Source organism: Hippocampus bargibanti, linkage group LG06 (assembly GCF_051943395.1).
Source record: "Hippocampus bargibanti isolate YZ-2025 linkage group LG06, ASM5194339v1, whole genome shotgun sequence".
NCBI lineage: Eukaryota > Metazoa > Chordata > Actinopteri > Syngnathiformes > Syngnathidae > Hippocampus > Hippocampus bargibanti.
Window position 1 is genome coordinate 29245277 of NC_142739.1, and position 26659 is coordinate 29271935.

General features: G+C 42.8%; 3 protein-coding genes across 7 annotated transcripts in view; 1 reads left to right on the forward strand and 2 right to left on the reverse strand.

Annotated features, from left to right (window-relative positions):
• The first annotated feature begins 94 nt into the window (after nt 1–94).
• On the forward strand, nt 95–3316 carry emg1 (EMG1 N1-specific pseudouridine methyltransferase). The gene is made up of 5 exons (XM_088998579.1): nt 95–282; nt 380–481; nt 1400–1541; nt 1634–1839; nt 3078–3316. Exons 1-5 carry the CDS (start codon nt 133–135, stop codon nt 3189–3191), a joined length of 714 nt encoding a protein of 237 aa, XP_088854705.1. The 5' UTR covers nt 95–132; the 3' UTR covers nt 3192–3316.
• A 389-nt stretch (nt 3317–3705) lies between these two features.
• kel (Kell metallo-endopeptidase (Kell blood group)) lies at nt 3706–14366 on the reverse strand. 3 transcript variants are annotated; one of them, XR_016115273.1, is made up of 18 exons: nt 14236–14366; nt 12422–12746; nt 12120–12344; nt 11923–12044; nt 11271–11429; nt 11132–11203; nt 10870–11058; nt 10002–10162; nt 9647–9911; nt 9487–9576; nt 9340–9417; nt 8681–8787; nt 8513–8602; nt 7354–7421; nt 7131–7288; nt 6339–6418; nt 6133–6222; nt 4920–5055 (listed from the first exon to the last, which is right to left on the reverse strand). XR_016115273.1 is itself a non-coding variant. In XM_088998577.1 (17 exons), the coding sequence occupies exons 1-17, from the start codon at nt 14308–14310 to the stop codon at nt 4909–4911; spliced, it is 2415 nt and encodes an 804-aa protein (XP_088854703.1). In that variant the 5' UTR covers nt 14311–14366; the 3' UTR covers nt 3706–4908. The 3 variants fall into 3 exon arrangements, 2 of the variants coding, with proteins under 2 accessions (XP_088854703.1, XP_088854702.1); XM_088998577.1 differs by lacking the exon at nt 6339–6418 and having other exon boundaries at nt 3706–5055; nt 9340–9411; XM_088998576.1 differs by lacking the exon at nt 6339–6418 and having other exon boundaries at nt 3706–5055.
• A 538-nt stretch (nt 14367–14904) lies between these two features.
• zyx (zyxin) overlaps nt 14905–26659 on the reverse strand; it is a 31601-nt gene continuing 19846 nt past the window's right edge. For all 3 annotated transcript variants that reach the window (XM_088999175.1, XM_088999173.1, XM_088999174.1), the window contains exons 2-10: nt 26119–26362; nt 24831–25063; nt 23684–23779; nt 21578–22045; nt 20271–20418; nt 20036–20205; nt 18711–18889; nt 18045–18165; nt 14905–17614 (exon numbers count right to left, since the gene is read on the reverse strand). In XM_088999175.1, coding sequence (XP_088855301.1) covers nt 17513–17614; nt 18045–18165; nt 18711–18889; nt 20036–20205; nt 20271–20418; nt 21578–22045; nt 23684–23779; nt 24831–25063; nt 26119–26347 — 1746 coding nt within the window. In that variant the 5' untranslated portion in view covers nt 26348–26362 and the 3' untranslated portion in view covers nt 14905–17512. The remainder of the gene's footprint in view (nt 17615–18044; nt 18166–18710; nt 18890–20035; nt 20206–20270; nt 20419–21577; nt 22046–23683; nt 23780–24830; nt 25064–26118; nt 26363–26659) is intronic.

Sequence of the window (26659 nt, forward strand, 5' to 3'; positions counted from 1 at the left end):
CGATAAAAATACACGTTTTACACGCTCAGTTATTCAGAAAGCTGTGTATAATTATGTTTTATTATTTTGGCGTTCGTAGTTTACTGTAGTGACATCAATGTTGTGCGACCGTTCGACACGAAAGAAGGCAAGATGGCGGCCGCCGACGGGAAGAAGCGTGGAATGGAGCATTTGGACGACTATGAACCAAAACCAGCCAAACATCTCCGCAGCCTACACGATCGCATGGTGGAGAGGCGCCTCGTTGTTGTTCTGGAGGGTGCCTCGCTCGAGACCGTCAAAGTAAAACCTCGGCAAAATCCTACAGTTGGTTGAATTGCGCGATTGCTTCAAAACTTATTTTAAATGACGCAATTCTTTTTTATTTTAACGATTACAGGTTGGGAAATCGTTTGAATTGTTGAACTGCGACCAACACAAAAACGTCATTATCAAAAATGGAAGAAATCCAGGAGATATTAGACCGGATATCACCCATCAGGCAATCATATATTTAATTTCTCATGTGAATGAATGAAGCATGTCAACATTTGTACCTACGCTACTTATCATGCATGAGAATGGTAGTTCCATAGTAAGTCTAGTTGTTGTAATTTACAAGACGTTTGCTCAAGAAAAGTGGATCTTGGAACCGGCTACGGGAAATAAACAATAAATAACTGTCTGTGTAAACTCTCAGTCGTACAGGAGTTGTCCATCGATGAGAAGGTTTCTTCAGTCGTCATCTGTACTTCTTTGAAGGCGTTGGACGTTTCGCTTCTTATCCAAGAGGCTTCGTCAGTGAACTAAAACTTTTTTTTGCTGGTAGTTTTGGCCCGATATATAAATCCCTACGTGGCGCTGCCAGACTCTAGTATGATAGGTCCGTGCTCTCAGGTTGAGGTATGATAGGTCCCTGCTCTCAGGTTGAGGGGGAGCAGAGGACTATTCCCTGAGGCTACACTGATTACTTCTATTGTCCTGCCTGATTATGGGGTCTACAACTGACCTGATTGCCCCATTTGCTCTGGTATCACCTCATCAGCCTATATTGCCGAAGAAGTCTGTTGTACGAGCGATCCAAATTAAACCTCAACCCCACCATGGCGATTTAGTGGAGGGTTTTGCTGTTTTATGAAAATAGCTTCTTTTACTCCACTTTCAAACTATCGATTTTCTTTCGCTAAGATTTTAACCTCATTTGATGACAATAAAGAGTGGCACCGCCATGTCTGGACAGTTGGGATATCTATATCGGGCCAAAACTACCAGCAAAAAAAAAAAGTTCGCTGACGAAGCTTTTTGGATAAGAAGCGAAACGTCACGACACCTTCATAGAAGTACACATGACGGCTCGAAGAAACCTTCTCATCAATGAATAACTGTGTCCGATGTAAACATGAAATTTTTCTCCTACTAGTGTCTACTCATGTTGATGGACAGTCCGCTGAACAGAGCTGGCATGCTGCAGGTTTACATCCACACTGAGAAGAACGCTTTAATAGAAATCAACCCTCAGACGCGCATCCCAAGAACGTTTCCACGCTTTTGCGGCCTGATGGGTAAACGCACACTGCACGTGATACAATGGAGCGCCAACGTGATGATTTGTTTGCGCAAATGCATTCCTACCTTTTTTTTCCTTCTATTTCAGTTCAGCTGCTACACAAGCTGAGCGTGCGAGCGTCCGACGGTCCTCAGAAGCTCCTGAAATTGATTAAAAATCCCGTATCGGATCACCTCCCACCTGGTTGCCCGCGTATCTGCACATCGTTTTCCGCCGGAGAGGCCGTATGCCCCCGCACTATCGTGCCGGAGGGACCGGCCGCCGTGGTGATCGGAGCTTTCGCACATGGAGCGGTAAGTTGACCTGTGGGAGGAAGGACATGTAAATTAGTCTGCTTAAAAAAAAATAATAATAATAATTTCATGTTTGTCAGAATGTTTTTTTTTTTAATCTATTTTGAGAATATTAGAGAAATAACACAATATTATACATTATTATTATTATTGAGAGTTTTGAAATACGCTTATAAAGGAAATGTATTCTTGTTATTATTATTATTAGCTATTTATTAGCTAGCTAGCGGGTTAGATGGAGGACATTGATTCGCTGTGGCGACCCCTGAAGGGAAAAGCCGAAAGGAGAAGATGAGTAGCTAGCTAGCTAGCTATCTAACTTATCCTGTGACAATCAAGTGACTTTGACAGTTTTGAAATACGCTTATAACGGAAATGTATTATTATTATTAGCTATTAGCTAGATAGCTAACGTATCATGCGACTATAAAGTGACCTTGAGATTTTGAAATGCGCTTATAAAGGAAATGTATTATTATTATTAGCTAGCTAGCTATCTAACTTATCCTGTGACAATCAAGTGACTGACAGTTTTGAAATGCGCTTATAACGGAAATGTATTATTATTATTAGCTATTAGCTATTAGCTAGCTAGCTAACGTATCATGCGACTATAAAGTGACATTGAGATTTTTAAATGCACTTATAAAGGAAATGTATTATTATTATTATTATTATTATTATTAGCTAGCTAGCTATCTAACTTATCCTGTGACAATCAAGTGACTCACAGTTTTGAAATGCGCTTATAGTGGAAATGTATTATTATTATTAGCTATCTATTAGCTAGCTATCTAACTTATCCTGTATCTATAAAATGACCTTGAGATTTTGAAATGCACTTATAAAGGAAATGTATTATTATTAGCTATTAGCTAGCTAGCTATCTAACTTATCCTGTGACAATCAAGTGACTTTGACAGTTTTGAAATGTGCTTATAACAGAAATGTATTATTATTGTAATTATTATTATTATTAGCTAGCTAGCTAACATATCATGTGACTATGAAGTGACCTTGAGATTTTGAAATGCACTTATAAAGTAAATGTATGATTATTATTATTATTATTATTATCGTTATTATTATTAGCTATCTATTAGCTAGCTAGCTATCTAACTTATCCTGTGACTATAAAGTGAGCGGGAGATTTTGAAATGGAGCGGCAAATCGGGCTGCCATTTTTTTTTTCTGCCATCAACGCTAAGGTGTTGTTTACTCACCGCCATCTTTTACAGGTAAACGTGGACTACACAGAGAAGACGGTGTCCATCAGTAACTACCCGCTTTCCGCCGCACTCACCTGTGCCAAAATGTGTTCCGCTTTTGAGGAAGTTTGGGGCGTTCTATGATCGGCGTTGACCTGCTGCTGCTGACGGGGCAGAACATAAACAATGTTGAATCTTTTTTTTTTTTCTATGGTTTGGTGGCACATGACTTCCATCCTATTTTATATGATAAAAATGTTGTTTACAAACATTTTTTCTACAGTTATTGCTCCCAAAAAGAATACATAACATAACTGAAAATAGTCCAGTGATTGCTTTCAAACAGCCGCAGAATAAAAATAAAGGGAGCAGAAGTTAAAGTGTTCCAGATTCAAATTTGTACAATCGCATTAAGAAGATGGACTAAACCATTGCATGAGAAAGGGAGGGGTGCAATCAAAACCATCATGGGAGACCCACAAAATATTTTTCTGGCGTTTTTGAGCATGTGAATGCAAACGAAAACAATAATGGAAGTGTTTTCAATCCTTGTTTTGTAAGAATATCCAGGAGCATCTAAAAACAAAAAAAATCTGTTTTTCTAATGGTCTAGTCCACCCCAGGCCACGACGTATATTAAAAGCTCACTTTTCATTGAACGGATCATGACAGTTTATTTTACAAACAGAACGCAAGTGAACATAACTGTGCATATAATACAGCACCCAAAAGAGGCTCTTAATCAAAAATAAAATTATAATTTTACACATTATGTGTATAAATGGAACAAAAGGTTGCCTATGTACACAATGTTACAGGGTAGTGCAGATTGAAAGTCACTTTTAAACGGCGCTTTCAAAAGCACTACGGTGTCAAAGCTAAAAGGTAAGCGGAGCTGCGTTGGGAGCGCAGATTAGCATTAGCTAACAACAATTGCTTCAAATAAGCATATGATTGTTTTGGGGGGGGTTTGTGTATATGGCAATGGGCATTATGCAGCTATACTGTGCAAGGTAAGCGGAGCTGCAATGAATTTTTTTGGGAGATACTAAGATGATTAGCTTCAGGTCACTTTCAAACGGGGCCTTCGAAAGCACTACGGTGTCAAAGCTAAAAGGTAAGCGGAGCTGCAGGGTAGCACAGATTAGCATTAGCTAGCAACAATAGCACTGTGAGCTTCAAATAAGCATGGGGGTGTATGTATTTGGCAACGTCGTGTGCCAAGCAGCTACGTTATGCAAGGTAAGCCGAGCTGCAATCATTTTTTGGGGAGCTACTTACATGATTAGCTTCAGGTCACTTTCAAACGGGGCCTTCGAAAGTACTATGGTCTCAAAGCTGAAAGGTAAGCGGAGCTGCAGGGTAGCACAGGTTAGCATTAGCTAGCAACAATAGCATTGTGAGCTTCAAATAAGCATGGGGCTGTTTGTATTTGGTAACGTCGTGCGCCAAGCAGCTACGTTATGCAAGGTAAGCAGAGCTGCAATCATTTTCATCAGGGATGCTAACAGGATTAGCTTCAGATGGGACTCCGGTCGCATTGGATTTGGTCACGTATGAACCGAGGTTGGTACCGGTCAAAATGCTTTGGTTGCCGTTAGCAATGTTAGCATTTGTGTATTTTTTCCCCCTCTCTTTCTACACTCTGGGCTTTGCGTCCAACCCACATTCGACACCGAGTGCCAACCGCAACGCACATACGTACGTACTCGGGCTTTTGAAATCCAGCCCGCTGGTCGTCACGGTAACGTGCGTTGACATGACACGAAAACGGGCTAATTTCAAACAAAGTAGAAGCGTGTTAGGAAGGCACCCGAGAACTGTTTTTGAGGTTTGTATCATGGCCTCCCTTTGAGTATTTTCAGCATGCGTGTGATGAATACCGAGGCGTTGCTTTCGGGCATTGCAGCTTGGTGGGACAAAGATGAGATTGGGCGCAAATGGCGGTGATGAGGAAGGAGGGTTCCAAAGGCATCAAGTGGTGGTAGCGGTCGGCGTCACAGTTGACCTGTGGGAGGAATCATAAAAACAATCATAAAAAACAAATAACAATAACAATAATAATAATACATTTCATTTCTAAGCGCCTTTCAAAACTCTCAAGGTCACTTTACAGTCACAGGATAGGTTTTCCTAATAGCTAGTTAATAGATAGCTATCTAGCTAATAGATAGCCAGATAGCTCATAAATGGCAAATAGCTAGCTAGCTAGGAAGACATCTAGATAGCCCGCCAGATAGCTAATAGATAGCAAATATATAGCTAGCTAGGTAGCCAGCTATAGCTGTCACTTTACAGGCACAGGATAAGTTTTTTTTGCTGTGGGTGAGCAGCGGCAGCCACACGCGCCAGTGTTCACTCAACCCAGAAGTAACTCAAATAGCTAGAAAACTAGCTAATAGCTAGTTAATAGATAGCTACCTAGCTATATAGCTAATAGTTAACCAGATAGCCAGTCAGATAGCGAATAGATGGCCAGCCAGATAGCTAATAGACAGCAAATAGATAGCTAGCTAGGTAGCTAGCTATATAGCCAGCCAGCTAGCTAGCTAAAAGACAGCAAATAGATAGCTAGGTAGGTAGCCAGATAGGTAGCCAGCTAAACCACATTAACAGTCATTATTCTTGACTTCAAATTTGAAAACTAGTTATTGATTAACTCATTCACTGCCAGACGATGTGCAAAAATGTGTCCACTCTAGTGCCAGGGTTTTAGTCATATTCATTCGAATTGCAGGACCCACAGAATATTGAATTTTTGGACTACACAAGCATTCAATCCAGCGTTAGAAACCGTAGAGAAAAATAGTTAATTTCTAAATTATATGAGCTGAAATGAGGGCGGCTATCCAAAATACAATGCAATACATATATATGGGTTTATATAAATAAAGCTACAAAATGTAGGGAAGTTTAAGCAGTATTCGAAAAAAAGACAATTTCAATGCTTGAGAAATAAAGAAAAGCCCAGATGGAAGAACGGAAATTCTCTCCCGGCAAAATCTGACATGAGATGTTTTATTTTAATGCCTTCCCGAATAAAGTGAGTTGAAAACAAAAAAACAAAAAACAAAAAATAAAGTACCTGAGAGAATGCCATAAAAAACAGCCGAATATGCGAGAATCCCGAAATGGACGTATCTGCCGATTGCCTCTTCACACTCATCTGATAGGCCTGCATGAACAAAATATAGTGAAGTACAAATCTGAAGTACAGTGATACCTCGGTTTACAAACCCCTTGGCTTACGAACTTTTCAGTTTACGAACGTTGAATTTATGAAAATTTTACCTTGGCATATGAACTATTTTTCGGGATACACACGGAGCTGCCACAATGAGTGATGTGCCGTTCGCGAACCAGCCGTTCTCCTAACAAGAAAATGGCAGCCGATTGTTTTTGTCCTCTATTCCCCGCCCCCAGTCATTGGTTTAAGCCACGTGATTGGTCAAGAACGCAGTGGTGAGGGGAGGTGGGGGTTAAACATTAAAGAGACAGGCACACGACAGAAAGAGAATGGAGAAAATGGAGAGAAAACTGTGAAATTTGGACTCGTTTCAACTTTGATAGTTCAAAGGCAGACTGTAGACTGCAAGGTTAAAATTCCCTCAATCAGGCTCCACAAAGAACCCAGCTAAACAGAACACAATTGATGAGGAACAAGGTAAAATTATCGCAGAGAAAGCACCGACAAGGGATCATTCCTGAAGATGGTGAAAGACAAAGGCCACGTTCCTCATCAAATGTTTAATGCTAATGCTCCATTCCATCAAGGCATCAACGGCCATCACAAAGGTCAATAAAACCACTTTATTCTACAGTACAGTTTATTTCTTTAATAATAATACATTTATTATACATAAAATAAGGTATATTTTGTGTAGTTTTAAGGCTTAGAAAATTAGAAAGTAGTATGTGTTATGGGGACCTAGGAACGGATTATTCTCATTTTAATGGTTTCCTATGGGAAAATATTTTTTGGGATACACACTGTTCGCCTTAAACACTCTGTCTGGGTACCAATTAAGTTCGTAAGCCAAGGTATCACTATACAAATACAAAATAATAAACAAAATGTCTAACCTCCAGCGCGATTTGCAGCGCCGAAAACTGCACCCACACCTCCTGCTGCTGCTGAACGGCGAGAAGTCCGAGCCCGCCGCTCTCCTCGTTGGTCACCGAGCGATAACGGGACCACACGCATTGGCCCACGGCGCCCACCGCCCGGCTCTGGGAGTGAACTAGAAAAAGGACACGATGGTGTTAACATCAACGCGGCTAACGTTAGCCGCGTTGATGTTCTTACTGTCAGGGAGGAGCACGTGAAGGAGGTCTTTAGCTAGGAGGAAACCCATCACGCCGTAATTCACAGCTCTGTTGGCGACAGGAAGAAAATGGCAGTTCGAGGGATCACATCCGGGCTGATAAAACGTGGATATATTATTATATTATTATATATATTATCATTTTGTGCCTCTTTTTTTGGGGTGAGAGATTTCCCCCCAATTTTGCCTCAAAATGGCACATATAATTCCTTAATCGATTGCAAACATGTATGCTTTCCTCTTCAGAACTATTTGAATCATATTCATAACTGGATGTGTAACAAGAAAGCATCTTCTCCGAATCTGAAGCCATTGTTTTGATTCTCAAGCAATGCAAGACGTCTTGGCGTGATGTCACGAACAAGGGGGCGGGACTTTCTGAAAATGCCCAATTAGTAGCTCAATTTTTTGCAGATTTTGGACACTTTAAGTCATTTTTATTGGTGTTTTGCATTTGACTAAAAATATCATTTTGGGTATTTTAGATGCTATAAAACGTTTTTCTGGTGTCAGTTAAAAAACAAAAAAGTGACGTCGGTTGTCCTTTAATGAATGAAGAAAGTTTTCCATGTATAATATATAAATATATCAAAGTTTTCTATATACAGTATAAGGTGCACCCTCAGTGAATGTGGTATTTTCAATCTTTTTCCATATGAGGCGCACCGGACTATAAGGCGTACCTTCAATGAATAAAAAAAGTTTACCAAATATAGTACAGTAAAGTCTCGTTATATCGATATCGGATATATCGATAGTCCCGGTTATATCGATACTATTTCTATGCACGCAAGGAGAAAATTACATGCGCGCAGGGTCGGATATATCGATAGTCCCGGTTATATCGATATTTTTTCGGACTCCCTTGAATATCGATATAACGAGACTTTACTGTATATAAATACACATAGGTTTTCCATTCATAAGGCGTACCCCGAACGAATGGGGTATTTTCAAACATTTTCCACATATTAGGCGCACTGGACTCTACGGCGCAAGAATCAAGTCAAGCCTACAGAATTTGAAGTGGACGAAAAATAATAATTTTCAGGAAGATTAATCATCTCATTTTTATGCTAGCGCAAAAAAAAAAAAGCAAAATAATTCCCAACACAATGATTACAAACGCAAATTGCTTACCGTGGGTATGTGGGATGGAAAAGAGGCGGGATAAAAATTCCCATGGGGATAATCAGCTCATTGCCCAAGAGAGACGGTGCGACGGATAGACTGAAAAAAGCAACAACGACAACAAAAATTTTAGATGACTGTCCACCACGTGAAATGTCCATGAAAAAAAAAACGTACATATCGGCGCCATTGTTGCCCACGCGCAAGAGTCGACTGCGCCGCTTTTGAAGCAAGGACAGCAGCTGCAGGTAGTTGGAGAAGAAGTCGGTGAGGCTGATTGACACCTGCAATTTGGGGAACAGGAAAGTCAAACATTATCTTTACATTCACAAATGTATTCGGGAATTGAAAATATGACGTAGAGCGCCATTAGCGAATTTGTTTGGGGGTTTGTTTGTTTTTTCATGCTTGGGTGCCGATAAAGTACTGGTCATGGCCTCTGGCAATGTTTTGTCTTTTCCACAAGGGGGCAGCATTTCCCTTTTTTCCATGCTAGCACTTTGTTCCAGCTTCGGCTGTTGTTAAAGCGCTATATAAAACAATATGTATTGTATTTTTGTACATCCGCCCCCATTTCAAGATCATATAACTCCAGACCCATATCATTTAGGAATTAACGCTTTCTTTCTGATGAAAGAAGAGAGTTTAAGGTTTCTCATGTAGTCCGAAAACTCCATATTCTGTGGGTCCTGGAATTCGAGTGACAAAGACAAAAATCTGGCACTGGAGTGAACAGGCAGCCTAAAATCCGGAAGCTCAAAAAGTCTGTGCCAGAACTAGGTTGACCAAATCCAGGTGGAAGAGACCAAACAGTCGTTTTTTGGGATTTTATTTACCTCCGAATAACGCCGATCCAGCTCAGCCTCGTTGGGTTTGTCTTTTGCAGTCAAAATTCTTGCAGTTACGGACTGAACCTGAGGGTAGAAACGCTACGATTCAAATATGTGAGGTGCTGCAAAGGCCAAATTTGCGCTTGAAATCACCTTTCTCAAAAAAGTCTTCTGGTCCGTCCACCGGAGTTGTTGGAGTTGTGACTTGAAGGAGGACAGGATATTTTCCACAAGTTCCTCCGCCTGCCAGACACACAAAGACATCGGTTGGAACTATCTCCCGTTCATGCGCTAGTAACCTCGGCTCCCTCACCTCCCCACTGGCGAGGTTTTCCCCGAGCAGATATGCAAGTACGCCGTCGAAGCCTCGCTCGGTTTCCAACACGCAGCGTTTCCAGCGAGGGGCTGTCGTAAAGACCTCACTCCAAACGTCTGTCTTTGAGTGGAGATCGCGTTGCCTCACCTCTCCTTGGCCCAGAACCAACGACAAATTATTTGCCGTGTCCGAGAATCTGGAGTCCAGGGCGGGCAAGAAGGTGTGTAGCAAGTTGAGCACCATGAACGTGTGGAGGGGGCCACTGAGAAAGAACGACAAGGCGTCCTGAGACGAAGCGGCGGCGGGGAAAGCGCCTGAAGGGAGGGTGTGCATTGAGGGTCACTTACAGTACCTGGAGCTCAGCTCGTGGCCGCTCATCCATTTCCTGATGATGCGAGACATCTGGACGACGTAAGGTAAATTGTGCAGGAGGACCTGGTCATCTTCCGTGAGCGGCTGGGAATGGAACGCGGCCTGCAGGCAACCCAACCAGTCCACAGCCGGGGCCTTACGCTGTAGAGACACATCAGTAGATGTGAATGCAATAGCACAGAAACCCATTCGGACTATTGAAGGTGAAGAGTTATGTTCCTTGGAGATGACCAAAACCCAATTTTGTACTATGGACTATGACCGTCAAACGGAATGGTCCGGATGACTAAAGGTTTCTCGGAAATAGATCTTAAAAGAATCAAAATATGGACTGGGCATTCGCAAAATCCTTCTATTCAAGGGGGACAAGGTAAGTAAATTCCTTGGGGATTACCAAAACCCAATTTTGTACCGTGTCCTACGACCATCAACAGAAATGGTCCGGATAACTAACATTTCTTAGAAATAGATCTTAAACCAATAAACGGATGACAGGATGGCCAAAAGATGGACTGGGAGTTCGCAAAATATTATTTGAAGGGGGACATCGTATGTTCTTTGGGGATTACCAAAACCCAATTTTGTACCGTGGACTATGACTGATAACCAAAACCGACTAAACATTTGTCAGAAATAGATCTGAAAAGAATCAATGGATACTAGGACGGCCAAAATACGGACCGCGAGTTTGCAAAATCTTCCTATCGAACGGGGACGAGTGATGTTCCTTGGGTATTACCAAATCCCAATTTTTTTGCCGTGGACTATGACCGTCAACCGAAACGGTCCTGATGACTAAATATTTCTTGGAAATAGATCTTAAAAGAATCAGCGGATCACAGGATGACCTGCAGCTCCTTGATGGTCAAGCGCTGGTAGAGCAACCCGTTGGCCCTCCGATGGCTCAAGGGCGCTACGGCCACAGCGAGTTCAGAAGACAGCGAGATGAAGGTGCCGATGTGGATCATGCCGCTGCCCGGCGGGGCCCCCAGTAGCGCCAGGTACCTATCGCACGAAGCGAAGAAAGGAAGCAGCGTCTATGCGAGGATGAGGAGCAAGAGTGCGTCAGTATCGCAATGCGGAGACACGCCGGCGTAGCGTTTCACCGACCTCCCTCGTCACTCGAGACGTCTCGGTCTCGCTGTTCCACTCGATCGGGATCAACAGGTCGGGCTGATCGATCTGACGGCGGAGCAATGGCGTCAAAACCATGCGGCGTGTCCCCGGCATAGGAATATACGGGATGGACCTGGATGTATCGCTTGGTCGTCTCGCCGAACGGGTCCGTGGGGTCTTCGCCCACATAGACGTTAAAGAAGGGGAAGGTGGCGTAGTCTCTCATTAGCACGCTGAGGGTGGAGTTGAAGTCGGTCTGATTCCAGGGACCCGACACGGACCAACCTCCGAGCTACAGGAAGAGAAACCATTTGAGGTATGGCATATAGTATGTCGACACATTTGTCTGTGAAGGCTCTCAGTCACACAGGAATGGTCCATCGAGGAAAAGGTTTCTTCAGCCGTCATCTGTACTTCTTTGAAGGTGTCGGACGTCTCGCTCCTGATCCAAAAAGCTTTGTCAGCGAACTAAAGTAGTTCTGGTAACTCTGGCCCGATACATATCCCTAATGCACAGTAGGCGGTGGTGCCAGACCTCTGCTCTGATAGGTCCTTGCTCTAAGGTTGGAGGAGCGGTAGACTGCGCCCCGAAGCCAATCTGATTACCTCTTTTGTTCTGTCTGATTACCTTTAATGTTCTATCCCTGACTCTGATTGCCTCATTAGCCATGGTATCACATGAAGAAACCTTTTCCTATGTGGACACATATCACCTGAAGCGAAAACCAAAGCCGAATGGGACATGTGTCCCAATACTTTGCTCGGTGTCTCCTTCATGGACTCACTTTGTGGATGAGTGCGAGGAAAGGTTCCTCTCCAGCAGTATCCAGGGACTTGGTGTCCAAACAAGTGCGATAGAACCCTTTTGCTTTCTGGATAGCCGAACTTGCAAGCCCTTCGTTTGATTCTAGAAACGAACACGATCCAGTGAATAATGCCCCCCTTTCATTAGAATCATCCAAAATGGCGCATGACTCCTCACCCAAAATCTCTCCGAGGTACTGTAACAGTTCTGTTTTTCTGTCCAGCGTCCTCTTCTCTTTGACGTCTCTTCTGGATTTTCTTCTCTGGTGTCCCTGCACTTTGGGGGAAGGTCTGTCGGGTGCACACGAGAACAGGAAGTAGTCGCAGGGGTGCGTGAAGGGGTCCGCCGAGATGGAGAGATGCACCGAGGCCATCTGACAAGCTGAGGAGTTACAGGGTCTGACTACAAAGGACCGAGGAGAAAAATGAGACCAATTGGTGATTGCAGGATTCGCCATGAGTGAGTGTGTGTTGGCCCACCAGGAACTTCCTGGTTTTGGTTCCCACGACGAAGAAAGAGATTTATGTAGTAAACCAATCCAAGGAATATGGCGCAGAAACAGAAACCCAAAATGACAACTGAGAGCCGACAGCAACACTTTTGCCATCTCGGTTTAATTCGTTCAGCGGCCTGCTGGTCCTCGAGGTCTTGTCGTGGTCGCAGTGGCAACTTCTGAGGCTTCAACTCGGTTGGAGGTTCGGCCTCCAGGCGGTCTTGGCTGGGGAGTGTGAGCTGAAACAAAGCCGGGGTGGAAAGCCGCCCCTCGGGGTCCGGCTGTGATGACGGTTGCGCTGATCGCTCATGCTATGAAGTTGAGGAAACAAGACAATCTTTGTTCAGGTACAACTATGCTAGCTTCTGCCGCTATTTTCAACGAACTCCGTCAGTACTTCTTTTCCTTTCGGCTTTTCCCTTCAAGGGGTCACCACAGCGAATCAGTGTCCTCCATCTTCAGAAGTTTGATTCACATGTTTGTTTTGGCCAAGCTTTTACGTCGGATGCCCTTCCTGACACAACCCTCTGTATTTATCCGGGCTTGGGACCGGCACAATAAGACACTGGCTTGTGTCCCCAGAACAAACAACTCTGAATTTAATAAAGATTAAGATATTGAATATTTTTTACAGCAATGGGCTGCAATTGGCTGAAGATAGACTCATGCCGAAAGGAAAAGAAGATTGCTAGCATTCATGCTAAGTCAGGCGCATTCACACGGTTCAGTCTTGTGTTGATTTTTACTGTCCCTGTAAGTGCCGTTGCTACATTTGTCTATAACTGCTATCCCATAATTGACCAGCAGATGGCTGTGCCTTATTTTTCTTGACATTACCTTGGGTTGTTGTTACTTCCGGTACAGGTTTCTTTGTTTAATTTTACTGAGAAGACGGCGGGAATGGACATGCTTTAATCGCTGTACTGTTTAGCAAGGAAAAGCGGGCAAAGTGGTTTGTATGATTTTAACACATACGTTTTATTTCAGTGATGTAAAGTCCTAATGTTTATGTGTAAATAATAGCTATATTTTTATACTTGTTTGTAGTTCTACGATGGTGTCGGTGATGTCATTGGTGATTCATCATGCAAGTGAAATCACATTAAAGAATTAACCATCAGTATAAAGAACCCGGAATGGAAGCACAGTCCCAATGGACTAAAATAATAATAATAATAATAATAATCCAAGATGTCAGCAGACAAGTCAGTGGACTCATTACATAATTGTGCTTCCTACCCTAACTCGCAGTGACCCGGTGCGTTGATCGACAATTGCCTTTAGCGGCTAACATTTGCTGATTGAATGTTTACCGAGATTAAGTAGAAACCTACAGTTGCTCGTCTCATGATTTACAAAGTTTTGTCCATGTCCATATATTTGTAATTGACAAGCTTATACCATATTACATGTCCATGTTTATATATCGATAAATATCATGACATTGACGGTGGCCATTTTATTCAAAATGGTTACAACGAACTAATGTTACGTAGTACAGATTCGGAAAATACATTGACTTTGACTGTACGTTTAAAATGGGAGCGTGAATTAATACTTCGGGTAGCTTATTTATTTGCCAAATCACGGAAGAATTGCGATGATTTGCTAGATTCAAAATACTTTTGAAGTCAGGTGCCGCTTAACTGAAGGAAGCGGCGTTTATCACCTTTGTCAAGGTTTGTTTACTTCTATTATGATCAGTCGTCAGAGGCGAAAGACACTAAACGACACCACAGTAAATAAAGACCCTTGACGTAAACTTCACTAAACATAAACAAGAAACATTTTCTGTCCTACCTGAAGACATCTTGGAGTTTCACTCATTGTCAACGTTTGGACGTGTCGCTGCGTTTCTCCGCCAGCGTAGTCCATCTGATGTCTTACATATGGTGTTTCAGTTCCAGCCCCCCCCCCCCCCCCCCCAGCCCTCCAAACCCTTGACCCCCACCACACAGCTGTCATCTCAGCTCTTTATCTGCCGTTATCACTCAGGTCTTTCTTCTTGCTAGCCTGATATGAAAAAAAAAACCAGAAAAAAACAGACACATATGCACACCAAACAGTCGTTTCAAATGAATGGTTGGGTACTTTCAGGATGCATGTGGAGATAGACAAGGTTTGAAGATGCCACAATTATAGATATCAAAAGCCTAAAAACCCCCCGAACCCCCCCCCCCCCAAAAAAAAAACAAAACAAAACAAAAAACAAAAAAACCCAGCAAGACAGACAAACGACAGCCAACAAACAATTTTTGGTTATTGTCGCGCTGCAACAGACAAAATTATAGAATGTAAACAGTCCCGCGCGCAGTCGTCATTATCGGCGCAACACACGGCTGCCGGCGACTGATACGAGCCGCGTGGGGTCCGCCAACAGCGCATTGCGTTTTCCTTGGTGGGGGTGGGGGGGGGGGGGGGGGGCGATTTGACACTGTGCACATGTCTAGGAAAACAAAACAAACATCCAACGTTTTAATCATTTATTCTTTTGAATGGTCGCGGGAGGGTTAATGATTTTTTTGGACACAAAAGTTCATACACATCCTATGGAAAAGCATTGAGGCCAGGTTGGAATATATATATACAGTAAAGTCTCGTTATATCGATATCGGATATATCGATAGTCCCGGTTATATCGATACTATTTCTATGCACGCACAGAGAAAATTACATGCAAACAGGGTCGGATATATCGATAGTCCCGGTTATATCGATATTTTTTCGGACTCCCTTGAATATCGATATAACGAGACTTTACTGTAGTTCTGAAGAGGAAAGCATAAATGTTTGCAATCAATTAAAGAAGTCCTTCCGTCTCATTTTGAGGCGTCTATATATATATATATATATATATATATATATATATATATATATAGATGGGGTATTATTCTGAGAAAAAAAAATTGCAAATTAGCTAGTTTCAAACAGCAAATTTGTGACTTTAAATCTAGCAAATTTGTGACTTTTTTCTCAGAATAATACTCCATCTCAAAAAACAAACAAAAACAATTCAACCTGGCCCTAATGCTCTTCCGTACATATCAAACAGTTGCTTGTATAAAAAAAGGGGGGGGGGGATACAAAAAAAGGACAAGGCAACATCACGGAGGATAAAAGTAGGCGTCGTCACAAGTATTTGAGCACGCAAAAGGCATTTAAAACCTGTTATTTAATAATACTCGATGAATTCCAGAAGCTAGCATGCGATGCTAACTTGTTTTTTTTTTTTTTTTTTTTGCACCTGATTCGGTGACGATTTGTTCTGAAGGCTCAAATGCTAAGCTAGGCGTGAGGACATATATTTTGTCAACAAACAATGATTATAAAAAATTATAATAATAATAATAATACAGAAGCTGATAAAGTGAATAATGGAAGATAATTAACGTAACCTTTAAGAGGAGATCAAGGTCAAAATACGGGGCTCAAAAAATGAGTATGTGATATCAAAACATTAAAAAAAATCCATACACATCCATAAAATGGCACATTAATATTTGGTCGCTATGCTCAAGCATGTTACCTTAAAAGTTTTAAAGATACTTCCTAATGATAGCACATCAGACTTAAAAGTCGGAATAAAAAAAGACGAATAATCCAAAGAGGTCCATATATTATAATATCAGTTAAAGGACAACCGACATCCATTTTTTTGTTTCCTAACTGACATCAGAAAAACGTTTTATAGCAACTAAAATACCCAAAACATGCAGGCTGATATTTTTAGTCAAATGCAAAACACTGATAAAAATGATTTAAAGTGTCCCAAAACTGCCGCAAAATGAGCTCGAAACTGGGTGGATGCAGAAAGTCCCGCCCCCTTGTTCGTGACATCACGCTAGGATACTCCTTCACAAACTGCCCTGCTCCAGAATCAAAACAATGGCTTCAGAGTGTTCAGATTCGGAGAAGATGCTTTCTTGTTACTCATCCAGTTATGAATCTGATTCAAATAGTTCTGAAGAGGAAAGCATAAATGTTTGCAATCGATTAAAGAAGTCCTTCCGTCTCATTTTGAGGCGTCTGGACTGCAATGTAGCGTCCCAGAAAATGCACAAGATGGTGCATCAGCTCCGTTTGGAAATGGGCTGATTTGTCCGCTGGGAATTTGTGTCAACTTATACCTTTTTTATGCGTGTTACCGCAATTGGCTGCGACACACAACGATTCACCATCGCGTTATTTATGTCGTTTTCCTTCTAATTTCGCCATCAACACTGTGTTTTCAGACGAAAAAAAGTACCCAAAATGCATTGTGTGTCGCTTTCTCGCTCAGGGGCGTTCCCTCCGTGACGTCACTTAGGGGATCGTCATCAACTCGAAAACAAGACATCATGAATATTCAGCGCGAGTCTTGAAACGTAAAATATAGCTATATGCGGTGGAATCTTTGTAAAATGCGCCCAGTAGAAGTCATTTGAAGTGATTTTACAAATTACGGACGCAACTTGTCCTGAGGTGTCGGTTGTCCTTTAAAGCAAAGAGATTCTCTCATGCGATGTAAATGCATAAAAATGAGCGCGAATGAGTGCTTCACGTTATTTAGGGAATAATCACGTCGTAACAGGTTCCATTTGTCAGGCATGCTGATGACACTTGAGATCCCTCCGGAACAAGAACCGCGCTAGTTAAGCTAGCTCAAAATCGGCTTGGGAATTAAGTATTAAAATGGAGGACGACCGTATTTTGATGAGGTCATCGATCAAAAACGACCGTACGCGTTCATCCTGATAAGCCTAGGAGCAGGAGAAAATGGAACGACCGCTTCCTTGATCCGAGCAGTTTGTGCAAGATAGCGCGGAGCATTTTGTAGCGTCGACATAATGGCAACAAAAACGCTTTAAAAAAACAACAAAAATGGACATTAGAGAGATCGACGACGGTGCAGTACATTACTTCTGCACTAAAGTGGATCGAACCAAAACCTGACGACGCTTCGCGACATGCAAAAAAAAAAACCAAAAACACAGAATAAAGCCGCGTGTGGCGAAGGCCGAGCGCTACAAGGAACCCGCGTTTTTTTGGATTTGGTTCAGATTTTAAGTGGGCGGGGCCTACGGGTTGACGACGGCATCTAATTGGCTCGCTTGGCGTGGCACTTCATACACAAGATGCGACCATCCAGCGGGTAGCAGCCGTTTTCGTCCGCTTCGATGGAGAGAGGCCGAGCGCAGTCCTGAGGAAAGATACACAACACTGAATTCAACGGAATTCAAACTTCATTTTCTCCAAAATACGTTCGGAACGGAACCTCGAGAAAATGACCGTAGTTCATTCGGGTGTTCGCAGTTACAATACAATATCACATATATTATACATAAAATAATGTATATTTTATGTCATTTTAAGGCTTATTTAGTAGAAAATTATATTTTTTGGGGGATCTTTGAACGAATTATTCTCATTTTAATGGTTTCATATGGGAAATAAATAGCTAGCAGACAAACTTTACGCCTTACGCACACTTTCTGGGAACCAATTAAGTTCGTAAGCTGAAGTATCACTGTAGTTGCGAGACCTGTTGTTACTTCATATATAAGGTGCGCCTGCGTATAAGGCGCTAGTTCATCTTTTGAAGAAAATTAACGAGAAATGAGCCATCTTACTTCGCAGCGGTAACACTTGAGATGGAAGTTCTTGTCAAGCGCGACGACTCTGACCGTCTCCTCGCTGCCCGGCGCTGGAATAATGGGCTCGTTGCAGCTCACGCATAGCGGGGAGAAGCGCCTGGAATCACCCCCCCCCCCAAAAAAAAAATAACAAAATATAGTCAACTTTGTGACATTTTCATCATACATTTCCTTTATAAGCGTCTTTCAAAACTCTCAAGGTCCCTTTACAGTCAGTGTTCACTCAGCCCGGAAGTAACTCAGATAGAAAGCAAGCTAGCTAATAGATAGTTAACAGATAGCTAGCTAGGCCTTCACTTAACACGGAAGTAACTCAGATAGAAAGCTAGCTAATAGACAGCTAATTTGATAGCTAAGTAAATCGGATAGAAAGCTAGCTAGCTAATAGATAGCTAGCTAGGCCATCACTCAACCCGGAAGTAACTCATATAGAAAGCTAGCTAGCTAATAGACAGCTAATTCGATAGCTAAGTAACACGGCTACAAATAGCTAGCTAGCTAATAGATTTTTATCGGCGATGTACTTTTTTGCGCCTCGTCGCCAAAGTCAAAGTTAGCTTTATTGTCAAATATGCTAATATGCATGACATACAGATGAAATTACTGTCGTCGTGGTTCTATGGGAGACAAAGGAATGTGCACCTGTGGTAATCCTGGACACAGTAAGGGTTGTTGTTGTCGTCGGTGATGAAGGGCGCCCCCTCCAGGATGCAGGAGCAAGTGCTGCAGCGGAAACAATGCGAATGGAAACACTGGCCGACGGCTTTCAGCACACGGTCCGTGATTCTCTCGCCGCATCGGGAGCACACGGCTAGGGAATTCTGGGAAAGGGGCGGGGGGGATACATCAAGTTTGTTTGGATGACAATCAAGCCCCGCCCCTTTTTTCTGCGCATGGAAGAGCCCCACAACATTGTTGGTGAGTTATGGAGATTTAAAAAAAATATATATATACACAGTATGATTTTTATTATCATTATTTGCTAGCTATTTGCTATCTAGCTAGCTAGCTATTCACTATCTGACTGGCTATCTAGCTAGGTATCTGTTGGCTATCTGTTAGCTAGCTTTCTATCTGCTTGAGTTATTTCAGGGTTGAGTGAATACTGGCGCATGTGGCTGCCGCTGCTCACCTACAGAAAAACACATAGTGTGACTGTAAAGTGACCTTGAGAGTTTTGAAAGGCGCTTAGAAATGAAATGGATTATTATTATTATTATTAGCTAGCTATTGGCTATCTGGCTAGATATTTGCTATCTATTCACTATCTAACTGACTGGCTTTCTAGTGAGGTATCTGTTGGCTATCTGTTAGCTATATAGCTGTCTAGCTTTCTAGCTAGCTAGCTATTGGCTTGCTAGCTGGCTTTATCTATTTGAGAAACTTCCAGGGTGAGTCAACGCTAGTGCGTGTGGCTGCCGCTGCACACCCACAGGTAAACTAAGCCTGTAACTTGAGTTTTGAAAGCGCTTAGAAATGAAATGTATTATTATTATTATTATTATTATTATTATATTTGCTATTTGCTATCTATTAGCTATCAGGCTAGATATTTGCTATCTATTCACTATCTAACTGACTGGCTTTCTAGCGAGGTATCTGTTGGCTATCTGTTAGCTATATAGCTGTCTAGCTAGCTAGCTAGCTAGCTATTGGCTAGCTAGCTGGCTTTCTATCTATTTGAGAAACTTCCGGGGTGAGTCAACGCTAGTGCGTGTGGCTGCCGCTGCTCACCCACAGAAAAACTGAGCCTGTAACTTGAGTTTTGAAAGGCGCTTAGAAATGAAATGTATTATTATTATTATTACATTTTCTAATTCATCTGGATTTTATTCGGCCAAATATGGTAATTGCATTAGATTTCTAGTTGTTGCCACATTGCCAAAATTAATGATGATATATATTCTTTACAAACACATTATTTTGGGTGATTAAAATGCACATTATATTCGTAGTGTTTCTCTCACCAAGTAGCATTCCTCGCACTCGGGTGCGCCATCCCTGTCATAGAACTGCATGCTCTGAAGGGGGCGTCGACACGTCACGCAACAGAAGCAGTTGGAGTGGAAAAGTTTCTCCATGGCTCGAACCGCCGGCTGAGTGCGGGACAGCGCCTCGCCGCATTTGCCGCAAACGTCTGAAAACCAAAGCGGAGACGAATACGTGACGACGAGTCATTCGGCGAAGACGCCGGGCGCGTACCGTTGAGAGGGGCGGGGCCGACGGGCGGGTGGGCGTCCATGTTTTTAATGAAGTCCTTGGTCATTCGTTCCAGCTCTTCCACTTCCTTCATGTTGAGCGGCACGCCGCCGCCGCCGCCCGTGATTGCCGCTGGACCGGGGGGTGATGGCTGCCAACACCAAAAAAAAAAAACCCAGCGGTTGGATCTCACCACGCTCATATAGTGATACCTTGGCTTACGAACTTAATTGGTTCCAGGAATGTGTGTGTATGGCGAAAAGTGTGTATTTCAAACATTAATTTCCCATAGGAAACCATTAAAATGAGAATAATACGTTCCCCGGTCCCCATAAAACTTAATTTTCAACTAAATAAGCCTTAAACTACACACAATATACATTATTTTATGTATCACAAATGTGCTATGGTATTGTAATTAAAGAAATAAACAGTACAGTATAATAAAGTGGCCTTATTTCCCTTTGTGATGGTCGTTGATGTCGTTGCCTCTTGATGATTTCCGAGTGAAGTTGCCGTGCTTTCTCTGCGATAATTTTACCCAGTCCTCATCAATTGTGTTCTGTTTCGCTGGGTTAATAGCTTTTTGCATAAAGTGTCTCAAGGAGCTCTGGGTTTTTACGTCTTGGAAGTTGTGATATTGCAACAGCAACATATGCAGGCAGATACAACTAGAAACTTCATTAATAGCTGGTTCCCTTGCTTGTTTTTCTTTTCAAATTGTACAGATGTCTTGTGCGGGTTATTTGTGGAGCCTGATTGATGGGATATTTTAACCTTGCAGTCTACACTCTGCCTTCGAACTATGAATAAAGTTGAGTCCAAATTTCACTATTTTCCATCCATTTCTCATCATTTCACTTTTGTTGTTTTTTTTTCACTTTTGTTTTTTTGTTTCAAGCTCTGTCATCTCCCTTTCGTGTGTGTGTTTCTGTAACCCCTGCTCACCGCTGCGTGTGTCCCCTTCCGACTCTACCACGGATCTTGACCAATCACGTGCGGCTTTAACCGAAGACCGGGGGCGGGGAATAGAGGACAAAAAAAAAGTCGGCCGCCATTTCCAGCTCCTTGTTCGGAGCTCCAAGAACCGGCTCATTTGCGAACGACACATGACTCATTGTGTCGCTCCGTGTGTTTCCCAAAAAATAGTTCGTATGCCAAGATTATAGTCTCGCGAATGTAACGTTTGTAAAACGAAAAGTTTGTTAGCTAAAGCGTTCGTAAGCCGTGGTGTCACTGTATTTGGCAGTTTTTAAAAGCAACGTCAAAAAGAATATGTTGGTGTGTGTTTAAAAACATGTGGAACGTACCGAGGCTGCGGGAGGAGATTTCATTGGTTGATTAAAGGAAGAGGGTGGTGGCGAAGACGCGGCCTTCATTTGAGGGGGAGGCACGGCAGCAGGCGGGTTTTGGTTCTGATTGACATACTGAGGGCTCTTCACGTGATTGCCGGGCATGTTGTTCGGCGGAGAGACTGGAACCGGCGGATCGCCGCCCGAATGGGGCGACTGGTTGAGGTTCTGGTTGAGTTTTTTGGCCAGCGATGAAGACGACGAGGTGGTTATTTTGGCTCCAAATGGCGATTTGGCCACCGGGGGTGGGGGGGAATTGTGGTTGCCCTGGCGGTTGGTGCGAGCTTTCAGTTCTTCGGCCCAGGGCGCTGGAGATGGACGGTCTCCCATTTCGGGTGGGGGGAGGAACGAGAGGGCTGGCTTGGGGGCTGTTGGTGGGGGTCCGGCTGGTTTGAATGACGGTGGGGTTGAGGATTGGTTTGGCAACTGCAAGGAAAAATACAAATATTAATATACCATTCAGGTCATGAAGTAATAAAAGTCCCTGCAAAGTGTTTTGCTAACACCGCCGCGAAATAAGAATGACCGCAAAAAAAAAACATTGGATAAGACTCAGAGGGTTTGGATAGTCACGAATGACAATGAGGCGCTTCGAATCACTCGCTGGCTAAGTAAGAGCGAGCGACTATTTTTGCAATCAGGTTAGAAAATGGCGAGGAAAGGTGTGGCGTTAGCATCAGCGGTTATATGGTGCATGTGCCGTTGTATAAGCACATTGTCTAGCTAGCTAGTGAGACAACAGCACGTCTATGAGCACGTTGTCTAGCTAGCTAGTGTTGAGGAATGTAGCCTCTCTCCTCCAACACTAGCTAGCTAGACAACGGCAGGTCTATGAGCACATTGTCTAGCTAGCTAGCTAGCTAGTGTCGAGGAATGTAGTCTCTCTCCTCCAACACTAGCTAGCTAGACAACGGCACGTCTATGAGCACATTGTCTAGATAGCTAGCTAGACAATGGCACATGTATGACCACGTTGTCTAGCTAGCTAGCAAGCTAGCTAGTGTTGAGGAATTTAGTAGCCTCTCTCCTCCAACAGGATCCAGTAGCCTCTCTCCTCCCACACTGGCTAGCTAAACAACGGCGCACCTATGAGTATGTTGTCTAGCTAGCGTTAAGGAATGTAGCCCATCTCCCCCAACACTTGCTAGCTGAACAATGGCACGTCTATGAGCACGTTGTCTAGCTATCTAGCTATACAACGGCACGTCTATGAGCACATCGCCACGCTAGCTGGCGAGCTAGCGTTGAGGAATGTAGCCTCTCTCGTCAAACACTAGCTAGCTAGACAACAGCACATCTATGAGCGCGTTGTCTAGATAACCAGCGAGACAACGGCATGTCTATAAGCAATTTGTCTAGCGAGCTGGCTACACAACGGCACATCTATGAGCATGTTGTCTAGCTAGCTAACTAGCTAGAAAGTTAGCTAGTGTTGAGGAATGTCACCTTTCTCCACATAACCGCTATTGCAAATGCCACATTTTTTTTTTACCAGTCATCTGTAAATATGTATAGAAATGTAAAGTTGGTCCTTTAAAAACAAACCACAAAATTCCTTAAAAAAAAAATAAATACAAAAGCGTTGATACTATATCATCCGAGGAAGGTTACATAAGGCGCCGCAAGGCATCAACAGTTACGACTGAAGCGTTACGATCAAGTATACGATCCACTCGATGATATTTGGAACTTATCGACAACGACATTTATTTTGTGGATGGGGGTGAGCAAATATTATTCTGACCGGCTTGTGCGCTAAACACGCTCCATTTATGGAGCCTTTCGTCGAGTCTTTGGCAACACGTTCTGGCTCCATCGCGTCGCTCTCACGCTCCACTGCGAGAGTCTCTCTCACATTTTTTTTTGGGGGGGAGGGGGTGCTAATGTGCTATCATTTCACTTCTCATCAAGCATTCCACCTGAACTGAGTTTCATAAAAGCACAACTGGCATAACTTCAAATTAGTTCCACTGAGCGACCGGCCCGGCCGGCCTTTGTTTTGCTTCCTTCCTCGGTCCGAGTTTTTTTTTTTACCCCCCCCCCCCATCACGTCTGATTTGGTACCTTTGGGTTGAAGGGTCCTCGCGACTCCATTTCTGACAGCATGTTTGTAAGAGAGTCAATCTGCTTATCGAGGCTTGATTGCTTGGCCAAAGTTCTCTGTGAAGAGATTGAAATGAAAAAAGGGCGGAGAGGGGGTCGTCATTGTTAGGTGAGAGTCCATAAAACCGTTGAGTCAAAATATTCCAAGATGGCTTCCGACAAATGTCAGGAAAAAAATTAAGATGTAAATATGATTAATCACGAGAGTATTTTGAATGCCATTTGTTGTCATTAACTCATTGAGTGCCAGACCATGTTCAAAAATGTGTCCACTCCAATGCCAAGGTTTTTGCCATTGTCACTCGAATTACAGGACCCACAGAATATTGAGTTTGAGGACGACATAAACATTCAATACAGCGTTAGAAATCTTAGACTCTCTACTTTCATGAGAAAAAAAATAGTTAATTCCTAAATATATGGGTCTGGAGTTATGTGGGCTTGAAATATTACAATACAGTGATACCTTTGCTCACGAACTTAATTGGTTCCCAGAAAGTGTGTAAAGCTAAAAGTGTGTATTCCAAACATGAATTTCCCATAGGAAACCATTAAAATGACAATAATCCGTTCCCAGGTCCCCATAAAACATAAATTTCAACGAAATAAGCCTTAAAGGACAACCGACGTCTATGGACAAGTTGTGTCCATAATTTGTAAAATGGCTTCAAATGACTTCTACTGAGTGTATTTTACAAAGATTCCACCGTATATAACTATATTTTACGTTTTAAGACTCGCGCTGAATATTTTCCGGAAGTCTTGTTTTTGCCGCCCCCTTGTGGGAAAAAAAACATTGCCAGAGGCCATGGCCAGCACTTTATCAGCACCCAAGCATGGAAAACCAATACCCGGGGAATGGCGCTCTACGTCATATTTTCAATTCCTGAATAACTTCATGAATGGCAGTGTTGTTGGCAATCATTTTCAAGAAAGCGATTCGGGTCATCGTTCCAGCTGTTCTTTCTCCACCTTGATTGAAATATGCAATTTTATATGATGAATCTATATTTAATGTTGTTTTATTTACTATTATTAATTTTGACTGTCATTTCAGTGTGTCACTACAACAAAGTTTGAATTCAACAAAGGGCCCACCGGGACTTACCTGGGGGTGCCCGACAATGGCGGCGGCAGGTGGGGGTGGCGGCGGTGTGGGCAGGTTTGCCAGACGGCCGCCGTCGTCGTGGGCGACCGGAGGCGGGAGGTCATCTGCTACTGGGGGCGGAGCCGGGAAGGCCGGCGGAGGGGCGTCCGAGGCCAGAGGTGTGATATGGCATTCGGGGGGAGGGGCCGGTAAGTCGTCGTCCATTGGAGGAGGAGGTGGAGGGGGTGGGAAATCTAGACACAATATGGAAGGTGAAAATGAAATCATATAAGAATAAGAATAAGAACAACAACAACAATAATAATAATAATAATAATAATAATAATAATAATAATAATAATAATAATAATAATCAGAATCCCAAATTATTAAACCTTTATTCGTCCCACAATGGGGAAATTTGCAATAATAATAATAATAATAATACTAATAATAAAAATAATAATAAGACATTGTACTTATAAGCGCCGTTCAAAACTCTCAAGGGCACTTTCCAGGCACAGGATAAGAACAACATTCTTTCCTGTGGGTGAGCAGTGGCAGCCAGACGCTCCAGCGTTAACTCAACCCGGAAATGTACGCCACTAACTCAAATATCAAATGGCCACAATCACATTCAAATAAAGTAAAACCCCCCACTTCAAGCTCATATAACTCCAGACCCATATAATTTAGGAATTAACTTTTTTCTGATGAAAGAAGAGTCTAACATTACAACCATGTATCAAAGTAAGCGGGCATTTTTTTGTTGGCTTGTTTGGGAAGAAAATATTTGACTCAATGACCCCCCCCCCCCCCAATTTTCTAAAATGGCATCAAAAGGAGTAAAGTTGATTGTGTCCGTTTTTTTTTTTTTTTTTTTTGGGGGGGGGGGGTCCCTTTTTAATCACTCAACTCATTCGTTGCCATCCATGAATTAAAGTGTGACGTGAAGCGCCATTCCCGAATTTGTTCGGGTTTTGGTTTTTCTTGCAGGGGGTGCCGATAAAGCACTGGTCAGACCTCTGGCAATGTTTTTCCCTTCCACGAGGGGGGCGGCATATGATTTATCCATGTTAGCGTTTTGTAAAAGCATGATCAATAAATAAATCAATATGTATTGATTCTATTGTATTTTGTGAAAAAGTGACAAACACCCTGGCACTGGAGTGGACGGATACATTTTTGCACATCGTCTGGCAGTGAATGAGTCTCATAAAAAGCACGTCGTGGCATGATTTTCCCCATGCGCGTCCTGATTGGCTAAGAAGTCACGCTGATCATAAAATGGTAGAAAAATCTCAGATACCATCGCAGAGTGAGGGTGGCGGCGGCGGCATGTCTCCGACGCGTCCGATCACGCCCGTTCCCACAGGCATCGGCGTGGGTGAAGGCGCGGAGGGCGGCGTCAAGCTCTTGGGCCGAGGCGGGGCCACCGAGGCAAATTTCTTTGGCTGGTTGTAAAACGACGGCGTGGTGACTTTGAAGTTGAGCGATGATGTCACCATGACCGGCTTGCTGCTACTGGAACTTTCCATTTTTCGCAAGATGACCTGAGGATGAACAAACGCACCACATTTACAAACAAAAAAAAACAAAAAAAACATTTTTCTGTAGCAACTTTGATTACAACCGTATTTTCCAAACTATAAGGTGCATCTTTAACGAATGCCCCATTTTAAAACTGTTTTCATACATAGGGCGCACCGCATTATAAGGTGGATAGCATATAACTTATCCCGTGACTGTAAAGTTACCATGAAGGTTTCGAAAGGCGCTTATAAATGAAATGTATTAACAATAACAATAGCATTAGCATCAGCATTAGCATTGTCATATATATCATATAT

Coding starts and splice junctions, on each gene's coding strand:
- emg1 (XM_088998579.1), top strand. CDS start 133: ATGGCGGCCGCCGACGGGAAGAAGCGTGGAATGGAGCATTTGGACGAC. Junction 1,542..1,633: donor ACGCTTTTGCGGCCTGATGG/GTAAACGCACAC, acceptor CTTCTATTTCAG/TTCAGCTGCTACACAAGCTG. Junction 1,840..3,077: donor GAGCTTTCGCACATGGAGCG/GTAAGTTGACCT, acceptor CATCTTTTACAG/GTAAACGTGGACTACACAGA.
- kel (XM_088998576.1), bottom strand. CDS start 14,310: ATGGACTACGCTGGCGGAGAAACGCAGCGACACGTCCAAACGTTGACA. Junction 12,045..12,119: donor GTACCTCGGAGAGATTTTGG/GTGAGGAGTCAT, acceptor GTTCGTTTCTAG/AATCAAACGAAGGGCTTGCA. Junction 11,204..11,270: donor CGACCAAGCGATACATCCAG/GTCCATCCCGTA, acceptor CTCCGCCGTCAG/ATCGATCAGCCCGACCTGTT.